Source organism: Leptonychotes weddellii, chromosome 10, assembly GCF_054177405.1.
Source record: "Leptonychotes weddellii isolate Sample4059 chromosome 10, ASM5417740v2, whole genome shotgun sequence".
Classification (NCBI taxonomy): domain Eukaryota; kingdom Metazoa; phylum Chordata; class Mammalia; order Carnivora; family Phocidae; genus Leptonychotes; species Leptonychotes weddellii.
In genome coordinates this window covers 77,527,648-77,554,417 of record NC_138378.1, presented here as the reverse complement: position 1 = coordinate 77,554,417, position 26,770 = coordinate 77,527,648, and the positions used below count along the sequence as shown (strand labels likewise).

Below are 26,770 nucleotides of genomic sequence, written 5' to 3'. Positions count from 1 at the left end.
CTGGGTGCTCTGGTTTCTTGAGACCCTGTGACTATTTCTAGTCATCTGGAAGTCAGTGTTTTTTTTTGTTTGGTTGTTTTTATTATGTTCAGTTAGCCACTGTGTAGTACATAATTAGTCCTTGATGCAGTGTTCAATGATTCTTTACTTAAGTATAACACCCAGTGCTCATCATAGCACATGCCCTCCTCAATACCCATCACCCTGTTACCCTCTCCCCCCCACCCACCTCTCCTCTGAAACCCCCATATGTTTCTTGGGGTCCATAGTTTCTCATGGTTCATCTCCCTCTCTGATTTCTCCCCCTTTGGATTTCCCTCCCTTCCCCTATGGTCCTTCATGCTATTGCTTATGTTCTGCATATGAGTGAAACCATATGATAATTGTCTTTCTCTGTTTGACTTACTTCACTTAACATAATCCCCTCCAGTTCCATCATGTTGATGCAAATGGTGGGTATTCATTGTTTCTGATGGCTGAATAATACTCCATGTGTATATGTACCACATCTTCTTTATCCATTCATCTGTTGAAGGGCATCTTGACTCCTTCCACAGTTTGGCTATTGTGGACATTGCTGCTATGAACTTTGCGGTGCATGTGCCCCTTCTTTTCACTAAGTCTGTATCTTTGGGGTAAATACCCAGTAGTGCAATTGCTGGGTCGTAGGGTAGCTCTATTCTTAACATCTTGAGGAACCTCCATACTGTTTTCCAGAGTGGCTGTACTAACAGCGTAAGAGAGTTCCCTTTCTCCACATCCTTGCCAACATTTGTTGTTTCCTGTTTTGTTAATTTTTGCCATTCTAACTGGTATAAGGTGGTATCTCATTGTGGTTTTGATTTGCATTTCCCTGATGGCTAGTGATGCAAACTTGAATTCTATCCTAACAATGAGAGTCATTCTTTTTCATCCTCCTCTCAAAGTTATTTATAGATGACTTTTTATCTTACCAGTACTGTTGTTTTTAAGGATTGCTCTTGTTAGAAAAGGAAAGTAGTGACAAAAGGATATTTAATCCTCAAAATAACTGTGTGAGTTAGAAATTACTATTAACGGTTTGCAGATAAAGAAACACTTAGAGAAGTTAAGAAACTTTCTCCAGATTAATAATTTGTAAGTAGTTAATTCGCTGGTTTCTCTGACCATAATGCCCATGTTATTTCTTCCATAAGCTAATGTAGTTTGTTAATATCCTGAAATCTATTCCAACATCTCACTGTTCCTTATGCCTAATTTTGAAACTTCTTCTTGCCATTTCAGTTATTCTTGTTCTTTCCGCGGGAGTTCATTTACTTAATTCATTTGGCAATTATTTATTGCCAGGCACTGTGCTAAACAGTAGCAGTTTTTGTTCTAAGTCTAGTCTCTTAAACAGAAGAAGACATATGTTTAAAATAGAGTGACAAGTGCTCTTCTGGGAGTCAGGGAAGGCTTCGTGGAGGGAGTACAGCCTAAGCCCATGCTCTAACAAACCCTCTGTAGAATATGGATGGTCCTTGCCACTTTGCCTCTTGTTTTTCTTCTACCAGCAGATTTCATATTGAGCCATTCGTTGTAGGGTGAATAGTCAAGTGATTCTTACCTGTGCTTGTTATTTTCTAGCTTGTCCAGATTATCATCAATACAACACACTTGGAGAAATCCTGCAAGTACTTGGAAGAATTCATCACCAACATCACTAATGTGCTTCCAGAGACAGTCCACACCACCAAGCTCTATGGCACCACAACTTTTAAGGTGAGAAGGCCCTATGGCCTCTGGTGTGCATAGTTTGGGGCATTCTACCTAAATGGCTTTGTTTCTCCCAAGATGCATAGTAGTGTGATTCACAACATGGTTTTGAGAATAAGTGCTTATGATTTCCTTAGAAAAACAAATAGCAATGCTAATTTCTAGATGTTTAGACTTAAAAATGTCTACAACTCTCTCCACTAAATCTGTCTGTATTTTGTACTTGAAAATGACTATTTCCTCAGTTGGCCCCCATCTTAGTCAAGAGTTCCTAAGTATGGTCTAGATAATAGTGGTTATAACCGAAATCAACACCAATTAAATTTTTTAAATTAGCTGTTCTTGCTTCTCTCTGTCCTGTGTCCAGTTTTTATCACCTTACTTTTTAGTGAGGAATTTCTGTCCCTTACTGTTGATTGTCGTTAGCAATTTTATAATCATTTCACAAGGTGCCAGCACTAGTTTTGATTTAGATTTTGACCAAATGGGAAAAATGACACTATTGTAGAACAAAAGACAGATTGATAGAGAGTTTCTGGAGAGTAAATGACTTAATTTAAAGGAGCCTTAGGAAACTCCTTTATATTACCATGTTAGCTTTAAATAAATATTAAGCAGAAAAAGTAATAGGGTAACATCTTAAACACTAAAATGGTAGATTCCGATGTAAAGGCCAACCTGTATGTTTTGGGTTTTTGTTATTACTGTTATTATTTGATTGTCTTAGTTTTGAATGAAATCCTTTTCATCCTTTTGAAATCTAGAGGTTGATATTAATTCGATATAAAGTTGTAGAGTTGAAATCGTGATTTATGTCCCCTGGTGTCTACTTTTTCCTATCCTTTTATCCTCTTTCCCTCTTTACTGGCACCTTCCCTTGAAAGGAGATTTAAGAGAAGAAATTAAATTTGATTTATAACTGCTTATCGTATTTTATGAGATAAAAACTGTTAGTAAGCTCTCCTCTTTTTCTGTTATAAGAAATGAAATAAGAAAGAACCTGTATAGCCAAAGCTATCTTCAGAAAGAAGAACAAAGCTGGAAGCATCATACTTCCTGATTTCAATTATATTATAAAACTATAGTAATCAAAATAGTATGGTATTAACATAAACACATATGCATAGATCAGTGGAACAGAACAGAGAGCCCAGAAATAAACCCATGTATATATATATATATAGTCACATTAATTTACAACAGAGGTGTATATACAGGAATACACACTGAGGAAAGAATAGTCTCTTCAATAAATGGACAACCACATGCAAAAGAATGAAACTGGACCCCCATTTTTACACCATACAAAAAAAATCAACTCAAAATGGACTAAAGATTTGAATGTAAGATCTGAAATTATAAAACTTCTAGAAGAAAAAATGGTGTGTGAACTCCTTGACACTGGTGTTGGCATTGAGTTTTTAATTTAATACCAAAGTAAAGGCAACAAAAACAAAAATAAGTAATTAGGACTACATTAATATAAAAAGCTTCTGCACAGCAAAGGAAACCCATCAACAAAACACAAGAGCAACTGATGGAATGAGAGAAAATATTTCCAAATCATGTATCTCATAAGGAGTAATATCCAAAATGTGTAAATGACTCATACAACTCAGTAGCAAAAACCCAAATAATCCAACTGAAAGGGGGCAGAGGAACTGAATAGACATTTTCTAAAGAAGACATACAAATGGCCAACAGGTACATGAAAAGATGTTTACAACACTAATCATCAAGGACGTGCAAATCAAAAACCACAATAAGCTATCACCTCATACCTTTTAGAGTAGCTATCATCAAAAAGACAAGAGAGAACAAATGCTTACAAAGATGTAGGGAAAAGGTGCTGTCGATGGGTATGTAAACTGGTATAGTCTCTATGGGAAACAGTATGGAGATTACTCAAGAAATTAAAAACAAAACAAAACTACCGTATGATCCAGCAGTCCCACTTCTGGGTATATATCCAAAGAAATAAAAATCATTATCTTAAAGAGATATCTATACTTCCATGTTTATTGCATCATTATTCACAATAGCCAAGATATGCAAACAACCTAAGTGTTTATCAACAGATGAATGGGTAAAGGAAATGTAGTACATATATACACAATGGAATATTATCCAACCAAGAAAAATAAGGAAATTCTGTCATTTGTGACAATTATGGATGGACTTTGAGGGCATTACGCTAAGTGAAATAAACTAGACAGAGAAGGACAACTACTGCATGGTATCACGTATATGTGGAATCTTAAAAAAAAAAAAAAAAGGTCAAGCTCACAGAAACAGAGAAGAGAAAAGTGGTTGCCATGGCCTGGAGGGTGGGGGAAATAGAAATTGGTAAAGGGGTATAAACTTTCAGCTATGGTAAGATTTGAGGATCTAATGGAAAACATGATAACTATAATTGATAATACTGTATTGTATAATTGAAATTTTCTAAGAGAATATAACTTAAGTGTCCTCACAAAAAAAGTATGCAATGTAATGAATATTAATAAGTAGATGATGAGACTTTTCATAATATATATATCAAATCACTATAATGCTCATTTTACTTTTTTATTTTTACTTTTTTAAATTATTTATTTGTCAGAGAGAGAGAAAGAATGAGAGAGAGCACAAGCAGGTGGAGCAGAAGGCAGAGGGAGAAACAGGCTCCCCGCTGGGCAGGGAGCCTGATGTGGCACTCGATCTCAGGACCCTGGGACCATGACCTGAGCCAAAGGCAGATGCTTAACTAATTGAGCCACCCAGGTGTCCCTGTGCACATTTTAAATATAATTTTATTTTCAACCATATTTCAATAAAGCACAAAAAAACTGAGATGTTCACAAAATATTCTTTATGTACATATGTGATTAGGTCAGCTAATTACAGATGAATTACACATTCATGATGTCACTATGGATTGTTTCAAATTACCTAAAAAAAATTTTATTATATGTTTTATTATATTGGTATCATTACTTGTAAACTTTTTAATATGTCTCATTATATTAATATTGAAACTCTTCTAGTGAAGAAAAGATTTGTCTAGTAAAGACCCAAGAATGAGTATGATAAGAGCTTTAAGAACTTTAGGATTACCTTAGACAGTTTAATAGGCATTATAATTACTATTAAATATTAGTATTATTATGGAGCATGGGCAATAATTTCATCAACAATATTTCCACTTGATTTACTATGGAAGCCAAAACTTCTCCAGGAAAGAAAATGTGGAAGGGACTGTAGTTTAATGTTCACCAGAAAAGAGGGATTAAGGGAGTTAAAATGTGAGGTTCATTTATACTTGTCTCTCATATGAGGAATATATATATAGTATGTACTGCTACTCTTCCCTTAACCCACCACAATTTTCTTATTTCAAGGGCTTTTCAAATTATGATCAGAAATCCTCCCAAAGGATGGCTTGTTGTAGCTCCAGCATTAGAATTGCTGCGGGAAAATTAAAGGCAGACAGGAAGCCATAGGAGTTGAGTAGCCAGTTAAATACTTAGTAAAGGAGAAGTTCTGGAGACCACTAAAGGTCATGTTGACAAGTGCTTATTGGAAACACTGATTGCTTAAAACACATTGAAAGTTTATTTTTACCAGGACTGTTTCAGACCAACTACCCCAGAACTCAGTATAAACATGGCAATTATAACAGCTACATGTTGTGTATTTTCCTAAGCTACTGTTTCCAGAAAACTTTCCCTTGCAGATGGAAACCTTTATGCTAAAAAAGGGGCAAAAATAATCAGAAGGTCTTCAAGGTATTTTCCTGCAGAATTGCCCCTTGTTTCTGCCATATGTGACATAATTAAGCTGGCATTCTTAGCTTTCCTTGTTCATAAGAATTCCCTATTCTCTTACAAAATAGAATGGGGTTATTTATTAATTTACTCCATCACAAATGTTGTTTGTGTACCTACTATGCAACAATCTGGTAGGTTCTTGGATAGAGAGAGAAAACATACTTAGTCATTGGATTTAGAGTGTATAATCTGCAGGGAGGACAGGCACTGTAACTTCTATAAAGAACTATGTAAAAAACGCTAGAATAATACCATAAATACATTTAATCCCTCATCGATTCTACAAGTTTTTATGAAGCATCTAACTGCATACCAGTTAGTTTATAGGTATGAACTTCATAAACAAGTCTCCTGACTTTACAGAGTTTATATTGTGCTGGGGATGATAGATGATAAACAAAAAAATCTCATTTAATCTCAGGTAATGACAAGAACTTAGAAGAAAAATAAATGACCTGAATGAAATGAGATATAGAATCATTTGGATTTCAGATAGATAGACTTTCCATTCAGAGGGAACAGTACAATAGTAGGTGGGGGTTTTGTCTGGCAGTGATGTATCTATCATTGGAGGTAGAAGTGGTAACAAATGAGATAGTCAGGAGTCAGATGTTTTCTGGCCTTGTAGGCCACAGTTAATACTTCGGATTTTATTCTGAATTGAAATGTAAGGCCATTAGAAAATTGGGAGTGGTGGCGATAATCTGATTTATATATTAATGGGTAACACTGGTTGACATGTGGAAAATAAATATGCTGTAGGTGAGTAAGAGTGGAAGAAGAGGGTTTGTTAATTTGGACGTTATTGCAGTAATCTAGGTAAGAGATAATGCTTTTTTGGGCAACTGTGGTAAGATGAAAGCAGTAAGAAATATTTTTGAAGGTAGAGATGGCAAGTTTTACTGCTAGGTTGGGGATGGGGTTATAAGAGAAAGTGTGGAGGCAAGGATAACTCCAAGATTTTTGAACTAAACAAACTGGATGAATAGTGGCACTATTCTGTGACATGGGGAACAGTGAGAGAATAACGGACTTGGGGAGAGGCAGGGTAATCAAGACTTCCATTTTGGACACATTAAGCTTCAGGTATTTAGTAGTTGTCTGCAGAGAGATATTAAATTGACAGGGCAAAGTCATAGCTGGAAATAAAAATTTAGAATTCATCTGTATAAAGATGGTATTTAATGCCGTGGGGCTGGCTTTCTTCTGGGAAATGAATGTAGATAGAGAAAAGGTGAGAGGATTAGGCTCTAAGGGAAATCAACATGTATAGGTCTAGAAGAAGAGGAGAACTCCACAGAGGATGAGGATACTTATCTCAGCTTTGAGACCTTCAGGGAGGACTTTCCAGAAAAGGCACAATATGAAATGGGTCTTGGGACCAGCAGGAGGTGTCCAGGTGGAGAAAAGCTGAGGACAGAGTAAGGGACATTTTTAGGAGAGGCAACTTCATGTACAAAGATGAAAGAATAAGGGGTGCCTGGGTGGCTCAGTCGGTTAAGCATCTGCTTTCGGCTCAGCTCATGATCCCAGGGTCCTAGGATCGAGCCCCACATCGGGCTCCCTGCTCAGCAGGAAGTCTGCTTCTCTCCCTGCCTCCTGCTCATGCTCTCTCTCAAATAAATAAAATCATTAAAAAAAAGATGAAAGAATACAATAAAACCAGACATATTGAGTGTAGAATAAGAGGGTAGCAATGAGATAGAGAAGTAGTTACATGCCAACTTATGAAGCACTTTGTTTTGTATTGATAGATAATTTGGATTTTATCCTATTAAAGTCTTTGAGAGATTTCAAGCAAGGATATGTTACATTTTTTAAAATTAGATTTTTATTTAAATTCAATTTAATTAATATATACTATATTATTAGTTTCAGAGGTAGCATTTAGTGATTCATCAGTTGCATACAACACCCAGTGCTCATTCCGTCAAGTGCCCTCCTTAATGCCCATCACCCAGTCACCCCATCTCCCCACCCACCTCCCCTCCAGCAACCCTCAGTTTGTTTCCTATAGTTGAGTGAGTCTCTTATGGTTTGCCTCCCTCTCTGTTTTTGTCTTATTTTATTTTTCCTTCCCTTCCCCTATGTTCATCTGTTTTGTTTCTTAAATTCCACATATGAGTGAAATCATATGGTATTTGTCTTTCTCTGGATATATTGCATTTTAAAAAATAATCATTTTACCTTGCCTAATTAAAAAGAAGGAAGGAAGGATTGAAAGAAAGGTGGAGGGAAGAAAGGAAAGAAGAGAAAGAAGAAAGGAATGAATAAATAAATCACAATCACTTGAAATTCATAATCAAAGGAAATTAAATACCTAGAATACTTTGTGTAACTGTGCTCATAAATTTGAGAATCTATAAGAAAATTATGATAAAAAGTGATTCAAGAAGATATAGAAAATTGACTAATAACTATGAAAGAAATAAAAAAGTTATTAAAGACTTCTTAAATTTGGGCAAGATCCATATGATTTTATCAGTGAATTTATTTAGATCTTCATGAAGCAGATAATTTCTCTATAATTTAAACTATTCCAGATTGTAGAGAAAAAAAAGGAAGCTGTCTCAGTTCATTTTTACAAAGTCAACATAATGATTTAAAAAACAGAGAAGCCACAGACAGTAATTTGAACAATTAAATGTAAATACTGAAGTAAAAATCATAAATAATAGACTATCAAACATAATCTAGAAGGACATGAAAAGTAGAAATAAAAGTAACATTAAGAATACAAGGATGATTAGTATTAGAAAATTATTTAAAATTGTCCACTTCTTGGGGCGCCTGGGTGGCTCAGTCGTTAAGCATCTGCCTTCAGCTCAGGTCATGATCCCAGGGTCTTGGGATCGAGCCCCGCATCGGGCTCCCTGCTCAGCGGGAAGCCTACTTCTCCCTCTCCCACTCCCCCTGCTTGTGTTCCCTCTCTGGTTGTCTTTCTCTCTGTCAAATAAATAGATAAAATCTTAAAAAAAATAATAAAATAAAATTGTCCACTTTAATAGATCAAATGAGAAAAAATACATGAGTATTTAAGATACTAAAATGGTATTTTATTTTATTTTTTTATTTTATTTATTTATTTTTTAAGATTTTTAATTTATTTATTTGAGAGAGAGAGAACGAGAGAGAGAGCACATGAGAGGGGGGAGGTCAGAGGGAGAAGCAGACTCCCTGCCAAGCAGGGAGCCCGATGCGGGACTCGATCCTGGACTCCAGGATCATGACCTGAGCCGAAGGCAGTCGCTTAACCAACTGAGCCACCCAAGCGCCCTAAAATGGTATTTTATATAAATACTCTTCCTGCTAAAATATCTTGGTAAACGCATCTATGCGGGTTGACAAATTTGTCAATTTGTAGTTGACAAATTTGTCAATTTGTAATTGACAAATCCAGGGGGCAGAAATTGACAGATCTAGCAGGCAGAATATCAGAAAGGATATAGTTGAACTGAATGGTACTATTAATCAACTGGGTCAAATTGACATTTATAGAATAGTTCATCCAGCAACAGTGGAATACACATTCCTCTCAAGCTCATGAGAGCATTCACCAAAACAGACCATATTCTGACTAATAAACACATCTTAACAAATTTTGAAGAATAGAAATTATATAAAACTTGCTCTTTCCACATGGAAGTAAACTGTGGAGATAAATAACAGAAAGATAGCTTTAAAATCCCCAAATATTTGGAGATTAACCAACACAGTTAAAAATACACGTGGGCCAAAGAAAACGTCTCAAAGAGAAATTAAAAAGTATTTCAAACTAGGGGTGCCTGGGTGGCTCAGTTGGTTAAGTGTCTGCCTTTGGCTCAGGTCATGATCCCAGGGTCCTGGGATCAAGTTCCATATCGGGCTTCTTGCTCAGTGAGGAGCCTGCTTCTCCTTCTGCCTGCTTATGTTTGCTCTCACGCTCTTTCTCTCAAATAAATAAATAAAACCTTAAAGAAAAATTATTTCAAACTAAATGAAAATAAGATACAACTTATCAGAATTTGTGGCATCACCAAAAGCAGTGCTTAGAAGGGAATTTATAGCATTAATTGTATATAAAGAAGAAATTTCTTTTTAAAAAAGATTTATTTATTTATTTTAGAGAGAAAGGGAGAGAGAGCGCATGAGCAGGTTGGAGGGGCAGAGGGAGAGGGAGACGCCAACTCCCCGCTGATCAGGGAACCCGATGTGGGGCTCGATCCCAGGACCCTGGGATCATTACCTGAGCTGAAGACAGATTCTTAACCGACTGAGCCACCCAGGGGCCTCAGAAAGGAAGAAATTTCTAAAATCAATAATCTAAGCTATTTTAAGAAGCTAGAAAAAGAAGAACAAATTAAGTCTAAAGTAATCAGAAGAAAAGAATAAAAATTAGAGCAGAAATGAATGGTTTTGATATAGAAAATCAAAAGAGATAAATAATGAAACCAAAGGCTGGTTCATAGAAAGATCAATAAAATTGATAAACCTTGAGCCAAGCTAACCAAGAATCAAAGAGGGAAGACTCAAATTATTAATATCATAAATGAAAGAGGGACTATTACTACTGATTCCATGGACTTTAAAAGAATAATATAGGAATATTACGAACAACTCTATACCCACAGTTTGGTAACCGACATGAATTGAATCAATTCACTGAAAGACATAGTTTACCAAAACTCACACAAGGAGAAATAGATAATCTGAATAGCTTTATATCTATTGAAGAAATTGAATCAATAATTAATAGCCTTCTAAGACAGAAAACACCACGCCTAGTTGAAAGTAATTGAAGAAGACACAAGTAAATGGAAAGATAGTCCATGTTCATGGTTTTGAAAGAATTATGTCCATACTACTCAAGTAATCTACAGATTCAATACAATCTCTATTAAAATACCATGGTATTTTTTACAGAAATAGAAAAAACAATATTAAAAATTGAATGGAACTACAAAAGACTGTGAAAAGCCAAAGTAATCTTGAGAAAGAACAAAGCTGGAGGTGTCATGCTTGCTGATGTCAAATTTTATTACAAACCTATAATAATCAAAACAGTATGGTATTGATATAAAAACAAACACATGGATCAATGGAACAGAACAGAGAGCCCAGAAGTAAATGCATATATGCTCAATTAGTTTACAACAAAGGAGCTAAGAATGCACAAAATGGGGATAGGATAGTCTCTTTAATAAATGGTGTTGGGAAAACTGGACAGCCACATACAAAAGAATTACATCATCCACTAAAATCAACTCAAAATAAAGACTTGAACCTAAGACTGAACCATAAAACTCCTAGAAGAAAACAGTGGGTAAGCTGTTTGACATTAATCTTGACATTGATTTTTTTGTATTTGACACCAAAGCAAAGGCAACAAAAGCAAATACGAACAAATGGGATTACATCAAACTACAACTCTTCTGCACAGCAAAGGAAACCATCAACAAAATGAAAAGGCAACTTATGGAGTGTGAGAAAATATTTACAAACCACAAATCCCAATAGGGGTTTGATATCCAAATTATACAAGGAACTCATACAAATCAATAGCAAAAAACCCAAAAAACCCAAGTAAAAAATGAACAAAGGATGTGAATATTTTTCCAAAGAAGACATACAAATGATCAACAGATACATGCAAAGGTGTTCAGCATCACCAACCATCAAGGAAATGCAAATCAAAACCACAGTGAAATATCACCTCACACCTGTTAAAAAGACAAAAGATAAATGCTGACAAGAATGTGGAGAAAAGGGAACCCTTTTTTTTTTTTAAAGATTTTATTTATTTATTTGACAGAGACACAGCGGAAGAGGGAACACAAGCAGAGGGAGTGGGAGAGGGAGAAGCAGGTTTCCCACCAAGCAGGGAGCCCGATGCGGGGCTCGATCCCAGGACCCTGGGATCATGACCTGAGCCGAAGGCAGATGCTTAACGACTGAGCCACTCAGGCGCCCCAGAAAAGGGAACTCTTGTACACTCTTGATGGGCATGTAAACTGGTTACAACCTCTATGGAAGACAGTTTGGAGATTCCTCAAGAAATAAAAATAGAGGTATCATATTATCCAGCAATCCATATATGATTTCTTGGTGTGTGTCCAGAGAAATTGAAATCATCATCTTGAAGACTTACCTATACTTCTGTGTTCATTCCAGCATTATTCACAATAGCCAAGATATGGAAACAACCTAATTGTCCATCAATGGATGAATGTATAAAGAAATTATATATGCATACTCACACACACACCTCATATACACAATGGAATATCATCCAACCTTAAAAGAAAAAGAAATCCTGTCATTTGCAACAACATGGATAAACCTATAAGGCATTCTGCTAAATGAAAATATGCCAGACAGAGAATGACAAAACTGCATGGTATCAATTATATGTGGAATCTAATAAAATAGTTGAACTCATGGAAACAGAGAATAGAAAAGTTGTTGCCAAGGGCCGATAGGTGAGGGAAAAAGGGAGAGGTTGATCAAAGGGTATAAACACTCAACTGTAAGAAGAATAGGTCTGAGTATCTAATATATAACATGGTGCCTATAGTTGATAACACTGTATTATATAAATGAAATTTGGTAAGAGAGTAGAACTTAAATGTTCTCACCCCCCCCCAAAAAAGTGTGATGTTGGATGTGTTAATTAATTCGATGTAGGAAATCCTCTTAGTGTATACCTATATCTAATCATTGTGTTGTATATTTTAAATATCTTACAATTTTGTCAGTTGTACCCTAATAAAGCTGAAAAAAGTTCTTCCAAATATTTGAGGAAGACATTACACCATTCTTCCACAATATTTTCTAGAAAATAGAAGCAGTGGGAATACTTCCTAACTCATTGTATGAGGCCAGCATTAATGTAATACCAACCAGACATTATAGGAAAGAAAATCTACAGGCTAATATCTCTCATGAACATAGATACAAAAATTCTCAACAAAATATTAGTAAACCTAATCCAGCAAAGCATTAGAAGAATTATACCCTATGACCCTGGGATTTCTTATTGGTCTGCAAGACTCATTTAACATTCAGAAATCAATGTGATGCATCACATCAGTGGGCTAAAGAAGAATTATAGTCATAACAGTGGGTGCTCTCAGCAAACCTAGAATAGAGGGAGAACTTCCCCAACTTGACAAAGAACATCTATGAAAGTCCTACAGCTAACATCATACATGATGATGAGAAACTAGACGTTTTCCTGCTAAAATCAGGAAAAGCACAGGATGTCCCTTCATACCACTCCTGTTCAACATCCAATAAGACAGAAAATACTTACAGATTGGGAAGGTAGGAGTTTGTTTATAGATGACATGATTGTGTCTAAGTAGAAAATATGAAAAATTTAACAAAAAAACTATTGGAAGTAATAAGTGCATATAGCAAGGCTCAGGATACAAGGTTAATATACAGAAGTCATTTGCTTTCTTATTATACCAGTGCAGCAAAGGAAACCATCAATTTGCAATTAAAAATACAGTGCCATTTACATTAACATCAAACAAGAGAGAAATAGGTTTAAATTTAGCAAATAAACAAGATCTACATGAGTAAATTTATAAAATTCTGATGAAAAGAAATCAAAGAAAAAAAGGTCTAAATAAATGGAAATATGTTCCATATTCATGTATAGGAAGACTTAAAATTTTATCAAGATATAAGTTCTTCTCAAGTGGATTTATAAATTCAATGCAATTTCAATCCAAATCCCTGCAGATCATTTTGTGAATATTAGCAAACTGATTCTTAGTATGTATGGAGAGGCAAAACACCCAGAATAGCCAACACAATATTGAAGAAGAACAGTGTTGGAGGACTGATAGTACCTGACTTCAAGACTTACTATAAAGCGACAGTAATCAAGACAATGTGCTATTGGTAATAGAGTAGATAATAGATCAAAGAAACAGAATAGGGGGCCCAGAAATATACCCACACTGATATAGTCAACTGAATGTTGTTGGGGAGTAAAGTCAATTTAATGGAGAAAGGAAAGTCTTTTTAATAAATGTTGTTTGATAAACTAGACATCCACATGCAAAAAGAAAAAATAATCTAGACAGATTATTACACTTATTAGACTTTTACTTTCATTACAGATCTTACACTTTTCACAAAAATTAATTCAAAATGGATCATAGACTTACATGTAAAACACAAAACTTGTGTTTAAAACTTATAGAATATAGCAAAAGGGAAAATCTCAGTTACGTTGGGTATGGCTATAACTTTTTGGATGCAACACCAAAAACATGATCCATCAAGGGAAATATTGCTAAGTTGGACTTTATTCAAATGAAAAATTTGTTCTCTGAAAGACCTTGTAAAGAGAATGAAAAGACAACCCACAGGTTGGGAAAAAATACTTGCAAAACATATCTAATAAAGACAAATCCAAAATATACAAAGAACTAGTAAAACTCAACAATAAGAAAACAGACAACCCAATTTAAAAACAGGCAAAAGGTCTGAACAGACACCTCACTAAGGAATGGAGAGAGAATTGTAAATTAAAACTACAATGAGATGCCACTACACAACTGTTACAATGGCTAAAATCCAACACACTGGCAACACCAAATGCTGGAGCAGCAACAACTCTCATTCATTGCTGGTGGTAATGCCATTTTGGAAGACAGTTTATTAGTTTCTTTCAAGTCTAAACATAGATAGTCTTACCATGCAATCCACCAGTCATGCTTTTTGGTATTATCCAAATGAGTTGAAAACTTAAGCTATACAAAACCTTACATATATTTGTTTAGAGCAGATTTACTTATAATTGGCCAAACTTGGAAGCTACCAGGATGTCTTCCTATAAGTGAATGGATAAACAAACTGTGATACATTCAGACAATGGAGTATTATTCAGTGATGAAAAGGAATGGACTATCAAGTTATGAAAAGACATGGAGGAAGCTTAAATATACATTGCTAAGGAAAAGAAGTCAATCTAAAGCTACATACGTAAGACTCCAAGTATATGACATTCTGGAAAAGGCAAAGTTATGGAGAAAGTATAAAGGTCAGTCGTTGCCAGGATTCAGGGGATGAGCAAAGGAGGAATGAATAGATAGAACTGAGTGGACTTGTAGAACAGGGAAACTATTCTGTGTGATACTGTAATGGTGAATATTGACATTATACATTTGTCAGTACCCATAGAACTGTACCACGCTAAGACCAAACCCTAATGCAAACTATGGATTTTAGTTAATAATAAAACATCAGTACTGGTTCATCAGTTGTAACAGATGCACCACGCTAAAGAAGTTTTGGAATAAGGTAAACAGTGGGAGGGGAAGATGTGGGGCAGCTCTGTACTTTCTATGCAATTTTTCTTTAAGTCTAAATTTCTAAAAAATAATGTTTATTAATGAAAAGAAAACTCTTAGTAAAATGGGAATTCAAGGACAGTATTAGTTTATCATACAAGTGTGTAAATATGTAACCATAGAAATGCTCATTGAAACATTGTTCATATAAATATAGTCAGTGCCTATGATTATAGTTTGTAAATACATTGCCAAATTATGCAGCCACTAAAATGATGAAAATGGAGAGGAAGGTATGTGTTAGAAATTTAGGAGCTAGAATTTACAGGACACAGTGATTGACTATGAAGGGAAGAATGGAATCCAATATTTTGGGTAGATCTCTGCCTTGGACTGAACTAGACAGATGAAGAGTGGGGATTATGATTCATCTACTGTTGGACTCATTGTGTTTAGTTTCTGTGGTCATAAAGCCCAGGAAGTAATCAGATATATAGGTCTTTGGGGCGCCTGGGTGGCTCAGTTGGTTAAGTGTCCGACTCTTGATTTCGGTTCAAGTCATGATTTCAGGCTCCTGAGATTGAGCCCCACGTAGGGCTCTGTGCTGAGTTTGGAACCTGCTTAAGATTCTCTCTCTCCCTCCCTCTGCCTACCTCTCTCCCTCCGCTTGGGCTCTCACTCTCTAAGAAAAAGAATAAATAAATACATAAAAAAAGATATATGGGTCTTTAACAAGAGTAGGTTTGGATAGAGATAGTGTAAGCTCTAGGAGTTGATGTAATCACCCAGTGAAATTGAGAGAATTAGAGGCCAGAAAAGTAAAAGTAAAACCAGGAGAAAACTATGTTGTGAAAGCCAAAGAACAGAGTTCTAGGAGAGAATGTTTAATAGAGACCAAGTAAGATCGGACTGAAAAATGAATATTGCATGCTGTAGCATGAAGTCATGGGTTGCTGTGGACCAAATTTTGTTGATGGATGGTTAGCACTGGAATCCTGATTGCCCTGGTTCAAGTAGACCTGTTTGTCCTGAAAATATTTTTCTTGGAACATTAGTCCCATAGTACTTCTTACAACATTTTATATGCTAGTGTACATCATGAATCTCTTAAACAGGGTTTCTCAAACTTATTCGATCTAGGAACTCTTGTGCTGTTGTGTTAGCATTTTTCAGATCTGGTGTTCCTTAGAACACATTTCAGGAAACATCCACATATAACAATCTGAAGGAGCTTGATGACAGAGACACTAGAGAGGTAGAATAGTAGCTCATGGGAATATTTATAGCATGAAGCTGAAACTTTAGGATACTTATTTTAAGCAAAATGAGGAGACTAGGTGCTATAAAGAGGTTATTATTACAGGAAGGGAGGTTCTTGGAGTCCTAGAAGAGATGAACAGGATTAACACCCTGAGAGTGAGTATAGTTTTGAACAAATGTAGGAAAGTAAAAAAGGATGCAGATAGTTGAGTCAGTAAAGGTAGATTCTCTATTTGGTAAAGCAAAACAATAGCTTGTCTTGCAGACACAGGATAGAAAGGACTCTACTGTGCTTTTGAAAAAGAAAAATTGATGAAGACTGTGATATTACTTAATATTCCCAATTCTGTTACTTAGTGGATGTAAGTGTGAGATGTCTCCAAGTAGAAATTTCCGATTATACTGGAAGTCTGAATGATTTTTAAAATTCTGTATTTCATAGGATGCCAGACATGCAGCTGAAGAAGAGATTTATACCAACTTAAACCAGAAGATTGACCAGTTTCTACAGCTGGCTGACTATGACTGGATGACTGGAGATTTGGGCAACAAAGCTAGTGATTACCTAGTAGACCTCATTGCCTTTCTACGAAGCACTTTTGCTGTATTCACACACCTTCCTGTAAGTGACAATTGCTCTTACATTGCCCATCATACAGAAAAAAGTTTTCTTAAAATTTAGTTTGGTGAAAGATGTTTGTTTGTGCTTTAACTAGCTGGGAAGCTCTTTAGGGTATAAAAGCTCACACTATAATTATCATGCCTTGAGTAGATCTAGAGACCTCTCTCATCATTTTTCCATTGACTTTTGCATTTTGCATTTGTTTATTTTGAAAATGGTCCCTAATATTATGTCTATTTCTATTCCTCTTAACTTCACCTAAAGTAATTTGTGCAAGCACATAGTGAATGCCTGGTAGAAATAGAAGACAAACTTAGGAGTTAGAATTTCAGGTATGTATCTTTTAGTCCTAGAATATCCATTTAATTTTTTTTAAAGTTTAATTTATTTATTTGTCAGAGAGAGAGAGAGCACAAGCAGGGGGAGCTGCAGGCAGAGGGAGAAGCAGGCTCCCTGCTGAGCAAGGAACCCAATGCAGGGCTCATTCCCAGGACTCTGGGATCATGACCTGAGCCAAAGGCAGTTGCTTAACAGACTAAGCCACCCAGGTGCCCCTCCATTTAATTTTTTTTTAACCTCAAATTCTCTGGTGAAATTCTCCATCTTTTTATCTAATTTGTCTATCTTTTCTCTATTTTCTTGACCATATTAATTAGTCATTTTAAAGTTGTTTTTTACTAGTGGTGAAGTGTCATTCACCTACATGTAGGTAGAATTATTTCTGATTTTTTTTCTTAGTTATCAGTCATGGGATCCTATCTCTTCCTATTATTTTTTGGTTGGTGTTAGACATTGCATTTAAAACATGTAGAGGTTCCAGGTGGTAACATCTCCCACCAGAATTGGTTTATCCCTTCCATTACTAAGTAGGTAGTATGGGCAGGTGGGTTATGGTTTGAGCCCACCAGGTGGTTCATCGTCTTAATCCCAACATGGGCTAATCTGGGTCCAGCTTGGGTTGCAGATGCAGTCTACCTTTGATTTGCCCCTGTTGCTAGGATGTGGTTCTTCGGAGCTTTTACTGAGAGCCTGGCACATCATTGTCTCTTCAGGACTAAGAGGACTATGGAACTTTCCACTTTTCAGAAAAACCTTATCTCTTCAGCCTCCTGCCTTTTTTAATTTTAGAGTTTGGCAAATGTCTTGAGAAGGAGGCTTACCCAGATCAGCAATTGCCTATAGGAAAAAAGTGGTTGGAGATTGTCAATATCAATTAACCACTCCCTCAAAATCTTTCAGCTCCCACCTGAGATTCTCATGAATCCTCCTACTAGTGAGTCTTTTTCTATGAAACACTAAGGCTGTGGGAAATCTTACTTTGCTTTTCAAAGGTTATGGCTTAGACCCTTATTTTCCTCAGCTGGGCAGCTTTAGAATTCAGAAAATGTCTTGAGGAGAATACTGGCCCTCAGATCTCCAATTTTGGTACTTCAGCCCATGGAAGCAAAAACAATTCAGTGACTTTTTTTCACCCCAGTAGTCACTCTCTACCTGCACCTAACCCAGATTCTCAGTCTGTTCCTATGCCTACGTTGGGCAGATGCCTCTAGGGATGGCTGCAAGAGCCTCAGCTCACCTCCAAAAGGTCTGCCTTCTTTGTAGCTTTATTTCCTTTAGTCCTCATTGCTTCATAGCTGTTTGGTGTCTCTCCGTTTTTCACTGCCGTTTATATTGCTTGGTGGGAGCATTGGCCTGCAGAAAACTAGGTTATTTCATCTAGCTTTACCTTGACACCAAAGCAAGACAAAAGTAGCACAAAAGAGCAAATGATGAACCAATAAATAAATTTTAGCAAGTCAATTCCTAAGTGTTTTAAGAAAATAATTTACCGCTACTATGTAGGATTCATTCTAGAGATGCAAGGATGGTTTGATATTTGAAAATCTGTTAATCTAATTTATCACATTACTAGGTGAAAGAGATGAGCATTATCTTTGTGTATTCTAAAAAGGCATTGCACAACATCCAGCCTGCCCTCCTGATTTTAAAAAAACTTACTAAAATTCAAGCAATGTAATATTTCAATAACATGATAAAGAGCATCTATGTGAAATTCAGCAACCACCATAGATTTAACAGTGGAACTCTGAAAACACTTATTTGCATTTACATCAAAAGTATGGCGAAGATACTTCTTACTAGTGCTTTAGAAGTTCTATGAAATAAATAAAGTTAAAAAAATAAATAATAAATGTTATTATTGTTTATAGATTATTACTATGTGGTTAGATAACCCCCCAAAAATCAACGAAAAAATAATAGGACCAATAAGACTTTCGTTGGTTAGTTGGTCCACTTAGAAAACAAATCAGCTTCTCTTATATTAGCAATACACTCATAGAAAATATATTGAAAAAAAAATGCCCAATTCATCTTTGGATTTTAACATCTCTGTAAGTATACTTAACAAGTTATATGTAGGACTAATGTGAAGAACATGTCACAAAATAATTTAAAAGAGACTTTATTATGTGCGAATACATACAGCATTTTAGGTGGGAATAGTTCATACTGTAAAGAATTTTTCCAAAATTAATCTAATTACCATGAATAACAAGTGAATTTGGTGGTGGTGGATTATTTTAACAAAATAATTCTAAAATTTATTTGCAGACAAAAAGGGATAGTATTTGCCAAAAAATATGAAAAAGTAAATTGAGTGTGGTCTTTTCCTATCAAGTGTAGAAATATTATAAACCAAAAATAATTTAATATCCTTCTCACACTGGAATAGACTGATAGATTAGAGGAAGAGAACATAAAATCTAGAAATAGTTCAAAGTACATGTAAGAATTTAGTATATGATAAAGGTGACATTAGCAATTTCTGTTGCCACTGCTATCTGCTAATTTGGATGAAAAGAAGTTTTCATATATCAAAATAAATTCTAGATCAAATGCATGTTTACATTTTAATTTATTTTTTAATTTTTTTTAATCTAAATTCAGGTTAGTTAACATATAATATATTATTAGTTTTGGGGGTAGAATTTAGTGATTCATCAGTTGCATATAACACCCAGTGCTCATTACATCACGTGCCCTCCTTAATGCCCATCACCCAGTTACCCCATCCCCCCACCTACATGTTTACATTTTTAAAAAGACAGAAATTATGGAAGAACCAATAAAAATGTTAGCAAATATTTCTATAATCTGAAAATAAGTCACCGTCACAAGGATGACACCAAAAAATGAAATCATTAAGGAAATGGTTAATAATTTGGCCACATAAGATGTTTTGTAAGATACCTAACAAGAATTAATAAAGGAAATAGAATGTAAGCTTACTACAAAAGTAATTAACAAGTATTCCAAAAGGTTAATATCTGTAATATATAACAATATAACCCATTGTTTCAAACTCAGTAAGAAGACTGCACAACTTACTGAGAAAATTTGCAGATGTTGTATTTTAGGCATCAGAAAAGAAGAAAAATAAAAGACTAATGATAACATGAGCAAAATGTGTAACTCTGGTAATAAGACATGTATATTAATATTGTGGGATATTCTTGCCTATAAATTTGCCAAAAGTAAATAAGAAAATGATAACATTCAATATTTATGAGAAACATTTCCCCAAATAGGTATTCTGATACATTCCTGGAAGGTGTAAAAATTGGTATATTCTTCTTGATGGTCAGTTTTTCAGAATGCCTCAAAAATCTCTTAAAATTTGCTTACTTTTAACCCTGCAATCCAGTCCACTTTTAGAAATCTTAATGAAATCATCATTGGTGTATTATACAATTCACATATAAGTGTGTTCAACATAGTATTAGCTTTTGCATAGTGGAGTGGGGAATAAATTAAAAGCCAGTAACAGATGTGTTAGCTCAATAAATTATTATATATTCACATACTATGATCTCAATCATTCATTAAATTAGTGGAGATGGATATTTATCAATTTAAAATATGTTAATTATTTCTTGACTGGAAAAGCAGATTGTAAAATAGTTTTATACTATATGATCTCACTTTTATTAATATAGATACACATACATTAATCATCTGTATGATATACAGTAAAACTCTAGAGTTACATACTCCATGGTTTAACTATACTAGTCTCTGTATAGCTTTTATTTTTTCTTTTTGTTTATCTGTGTTTAAAAAAATTTTTTTTTCTGTCATGAAACGTTTGCTGCTTTTATAATTCTGGGGGTGGGGAAAGGTGATATTTAGAATTATTATTCTCTGTTCCAGGAGTATTTTGTCCTTGATAATTAATGTATACTTAAAAAAACCCACTTTTATTGAAGAAAGATTTTTACAAATGTGTTTCATTTTGTGGAAGGAAAATGGCCAATCGTTTTGGCCGTAATGTCTCCCCGAGCATTGTACAGTTACTTGAGTGAGTCAGATTTTGGAATTCATGGGAAATAAAATGCAATAGTTCAAATTCGAAGCCATTCTGGACAGGTGTTCCCTATATTCATCTTCCTTGTTTTTTTCTGTTCTTTTTTTTTTTTTTTAAGTTTTATTTATTTGACAGAGACAGACACAGTGAGAGAGGGAACACAAGCAGAGGGAGAGGGAGAAGCAGGCCTCCCACCAAGCAGGGAGCCCGATGTGGGGCTCGATCTCAGGACCCTGGGACCATGACCTGAGCCGAAGGCAGACGCTTAATGACTGAGCCACCCAGGCGCCCCTTTTCTGTTCTTAAAATATAAAAATGACATCCTAGTAAGCGTGAGTGTTTATACATGTCATATAATACATTGGTTCCTATATATTCAATAGCTGTCATATGTCAGCCCCATACTGACTTTAATGTCCAGGCCATTTAGAAGCAGTACTGTTAATGAGACTCTTGTTCGTCTAACACAAAGTATATGCTTTTTCCACCAGTAGAGTTGTGACCTTTCTTGCAAGTCTATACTGTAAGTGATTTGTTGAGGATTTTTCCTTTTTTTGTTTATTTTGAGCTGCCCTTGCTACCTAAATGCTGTAACCTCGGTATTGATCAGGTTGATCGTACTATCCAGAATCAAAGTCAGAGGTAACTCACAGCCCTAAGTCTTCAATATTGCTTCCACAAATGCCATGTTTCTGTGTGGTCTAGTATGGAGATGTTCTTTCTGAAGCCACTGTTTCAAAAAGTATTTCTAATCACCAGCCATTATATTCTCTAGAATCAAATTGGTACAGCTTCTAAAACTACCCCTTCTTCTGGTTTTTACACAGACAAAAGAGACTGCCCAGCATTTGTGTTTTGTTCCCCAACATGCTAGATATCGTCTTCATGGAAGCTCATATTAGTAAAATGAATTAGCCAAACAGAGCTGTGTCTGAAATTTGCTCTGTGTACTAACAGTGAAAGATGAGAGAGGGAGGAGCTATTTCTGAGGAAAAAAAACCCAAATCATTTGTTTTTTAATTAATATGAATATTTCTTTTCATATTTTATTTTATTTATTTATTTTTTTTAAAGATTTATTTATTTATTTATTTATTTGAGACAGAGAGAATGAGAGAGAGAGAGAGCACATGAGAGGGGGGAGGGTCAGAGGCAGAAGCAGGCTCCCTGCCCAGCAGGGAGCCCGATGCGGAACTCGATCCCGGGACTCCAGGATCATGACCTGAGCTGAAGGCAGTCGCTTAACCAACTGAGCCACCCAGGCGCCCCTTCATATTTTAAATTCCCTAGCAAGAGTGACTCTCTTGTCAAAGAGAGATTGAATAATAGGAACTATATATATGGAAAGAACTGTAAAGAAAAAGCCAGATTGCCTTGTTTTATTATATTTAAAATCCCCAGGTTTTCTTAGTTCTCAGGGATGTTTTGTCACCATACTAGCAACATAACCAAAGGGACGGGGCAGTGTGTAGGTGTGTGTATGTCAAAGAGAGAGAGAGAGTGAATAGAGAGGGAAAGAGAGTGTTTGAGTGGGAGTGGATGTCCTAGATTACACTTCACTGAACACTGAATGGTCAGGGGGGAAAATTATTGAAATTTGCAACTATTTTCCCCTCGAAGTTTTGATGACCAAGGTGGCCTCCCTGTTTTCACGAGGCACCCAGAAGTGATTGTAATAATAAGGTTTTCCACAGTTAGAATTCTAAAATGTTGCCTTGTCCTTTAAGAGATGAGGTAAGTACACAAGCATGTTTGCAGCTCCAGTTGTGTGATTTAGAATTGCACGCACAGCTACCCATTTTGCATGCTCAGCATAAGAGCGTACTTTTGAGAATTTATCCTTGTTATCCTGATAATTATCTTTCAGAAATGCATGAGAGAGAGGAAATGCTCTCTCAAGTAAGAGACCCAGAGGAGGGAATCCTAACTTTGTTTTCTCTGTCTGCTTTAATGTTAATTTATATGACCTGGGTCAAGATCTCTCTTAACCCATTTCGGTTTGCCTTAGTTTCTTTGTCTAAAAATACAGTGATACCTGTCCTTGGCCTTCCTTCCTGGGCAGTTACTTGATGGGCCATCTATAAGGGAAAGTCCTTTTCTATATAAAAGTTCCTGAAATTTTCCTGCCTAAAACCCTTTGAAACGACATTTCTCTTAGCATTGCATTTCATTCTGTGAACTGCTGCTGCCTCAGGACTAACCAAATGATTCTGCTATTTAGAAAGTGTCAGTGCCTCCCGTTAAGTATAAACTCTTCTCTGTGACCATCAAGACTTTCCATTAATATGACCTCCATTTTGTCCTTGTCTCTCTCAGTTTTCTGTTTGCCCAAGATATTCCTTCCAAACTGAAGTAATGCTCTTCGTCAGGCACATCCAACTGTTTTCTGCCTTCGGTGTTGTTCGTAACTTTTTGTCTACTTTAGCTCTGTGTATTGAAATATTACCCATCCTTTAAGGCTCATGTCAAATCCTGCACCTCCCATGAAGCCTTCTCCAGTTCTCCTAACCAGACGTGACATCTTTCTTTTTTGTGGCTCTTATTATATGGCACTAACCTAATCCTGTCTTCGGTGGGATGTGTTACTGATTTGTGTGCTTATGTCCAGAAAGGGAAGCATGGTAATTTAGAAGTACCTACTGTGTTCCAGATGTTTTACATGTGTTACATGTCATCCCAACTAATGAAGACTCAGTCTTCATGATACCTCAGTCAGATGAGTAGTATTATATTTTAGTAACGAGAACATGAACTCAGGGAAGTTATATACTTTGTAAGAGGTACAACAAATAGGTGGCAGGGTCAGGATTTAAACAGATTTATCTGACTTTAAAACTTTTCCATTGTGCCTACTAGATTGATTTCTAGCTACAAACTGTGGATAGAGACCTTCCTTGAATCGTCTCTGTGTGTGTGTATGGTGCATGAAATGGTGTACAATAAGTTTACTTGTTTCGTATAATAAATTAAGTAAATTCCTACCTAGGGATTGAGAATCATTTTTGGATCATGTATATCATTAAGAGTAATCACTTAATTATTAAAAAGCAAAGTCACGAAGTATTATTCTGAGACAAAGACCTAAAGTTAGTTTGGGTTAAAATTCTAATTGGGTCTTTCTCATTCCATATTCCCTTAAACTTACCCAAATTAAAAAAAATCATTCTTTTTCAAGTGACAGAATTTTAATTTTAAAAATAGGTTGCCTGTTTCTACCCTCACCTAGTTCCCTTAGCTGACATCTCATGCGGAAATTCTCTCATCTAATGGTAATGACGTTTCTCTAAATCAGCCCAATCCCTGTGGTTTTCTCTTGAACAAAATAGAGGGGTGCCTTGGAGATATTGTGGGTTTGGTTCCAGACCACAGCAATAAATCAAATATGACAATTAAGCAAGTCAGATGAATTTTTTTGGCTTCCCCAGTGCATGTAAGCCATGTTTACACTATACTGTAGTCTTTTAAATGTATAGTAACTTTATGTTTAAAACGCCAATATACATAACTTATTTGAAAAATGTTTTATTGCTAAAAATGCTAGCCATCATCTCTGAGCTTTTAATGAGTTGTAATCTTTTTGCTGGTGGAGGGTCTTGCCCCTATGAAGATGGCTGCTGGACTGATTAAGGTTATGGTTACTGAAGGTCGGGGTGGCTGTGGCAATTTTTTCCAAATAAGACAATCAAGTTTGCCACATTGATTGTCTTTTCTTTACAGGAATAATTTCTCTGTGTGATGCCGTTTGATAACATTTTACCCACAGTAAGAACCTCTTTCAAGATTGGAATCAATCCTCTCCAACCCTGCCACTGCTTTATCCACTAAGTTTATGTAATGTTCTACTAAATCATTTGTTGTCATTTCAACAGTCTTCACAGCATCTTCACCAGAAGTAGATTCCATCTCAAGAAACCACTTTCTTCATGCATCCATAAGAAATGACTCCTCATTTGTTCAGGTTTTATCATGAGATCCCAACAATTCAGTCCCATATTCAGGCTTCACTTCTAATTCTAGTTCTTTTGCTATTTCTACCACATCTTCAGTTACTTCCTCTACTGCCCTTGAACCTTCAATTTACCAAAAACCCAGTATCTCCAAGTAAAGTAAAGTGAAGTGCAGTAAAATGAGGCATGCCTGTCAGGAAGTTTTGGGTGTTTTCAAGGAACCGAAGGCATCAGAGCCTTCAGGATATCAGTCAGATTTTTCTTCAGAATAATTATATAGGTAGAGCCAGTGTCCAAGGAATTTTTTTCTTTTTTGATATTTTTCCCCTCTGATGCAGCAAATTATAGCTTTGAGAATAATTTCTCTGCCTACTGAGAAATCAATGTTCCCTGTTTCTGTGCTGTTAAACTTTTGGTTATTTGAGCTACATAGAGTGTTTTGAAATCAACAGATTTGCTCCCTACTGGTAGGTATTGGGGTTGTGAGTTTAGTTAGTGACTTACATCTTTTAAGAGTTTTATATTTCTTCAGAGACATCTTTGTGTGTCAAGCTATTAGGTAGCACTTTTCCTCTAGAAAACTATTATCCCCAACCACAGTCAGTCTATCTGGTAGTATTCAGCCAGTATTCCTTTGACTGTTTAATATTGATCTCTTGCTCTAATAATTATTAAAATAAAGATTAAGAATGTTTGATTCCAAATACTAAGAGATAAGGTAGAAAATAAGGAGATTCTAGTGCTTAAAGGACCACAAAATGCTCCAGTTCTCCATATCTAATACACTAGTTAGAATCAGAGGTACCAGTGAGAACATCTTGGATACTGCTCTGTCTGGTCATTTTAGTATCTCAGATACCTTTATCAAATGGGAAGGAGGCTACTCTGAGTCTTTTGCATTGGTACTGGGGTAGTGGAAAGCTGGGTATTCTCTGAGGACAAAACAATTATTTCAACATTGCTTATAAGATCAAATAATTAAAAACAACCTTAACTGTGTAGTAACAGGTAAATGGCTATATAACTATATACTATTGATCAAGGAACTATTATGTATTTGTTAAAACTAATTTTATGAATATTAAGTAATAATATTGCACTGCAAACTATAACAATGTTAAATGATAAAAGCAGAATGAAATTTTTACAAACATGATTGCAGGTATGTAAAAACTAAAAACATGTTAGTAGTGGGAAAAATGTTCAGTAGGAAATATACGAAATGTAAATAATTATTTGTGTTGTGGCTTCCTAATCTTTTCAGAATTGCCGTTTTATAATTTTTTTGTTATTGGCATTTAAAAAATATTTAAGCATTTGCTTTATTAAGAAATGCTTAGCTCTTTGTTTGCTTCTTCCAGGTCAGACTCGCCTTTGCTCATAAATTACAATAGTGAAAGATTTCAATCTTCTTCATTTAGCTCATTTCATTCTTCAGAGCAACCCCTTTTTACAGATTGAATTTAGGCATAGATAGGCAAATTATTGGCCAAGATCATACAAGTCAATATATGGTGGAATAGAGATTTAGATTGGTTCAGCTTTCTGCTGAAGCCCATGATCTTTTTGCTATAGTAAACGAGTTGCTTTTTCCCTAAGATTTCAAAGACTAAAGGAGGAGGTTTGGAATTTGTAGGAGCTCTCTTGAACTAAGGTATCCTAGCAGAGTTCTAGGCAAGGGGACTGAAAAAGCATGGTCAAGATTAGGCCAGAAATAATAAGTCACTACTGAGGACAACTGAGGG

At 35.6% G+C, this 26,770-nt stretch overlaps 1 protein-coding gene across 1 annotated transcript in view; it reads left to right on the top strand.

Annotated features, from left to right (window-relative positions):
* EXOC6B (exocyst complex component 6B) overlaps positions 1–26,770 on the top strand; it is a 557,753-nt gene that overhangs the window by 299,733 nt on the left and 231,250 nt on the right. The window contains exons 13-14 of the mRNA XM_081797284.1: positions 1,606–1,740; positions 16,533–16,712. Coding sequence (XP_081653410.1) covers positions 1,606–1,740; positions 16,533–16,712 — 315 coding nt within the window. The remainder of the gene's footprint in view (positions 1–1,605; positions 1,741–16,532; positions 16,713–26,770) is intronic.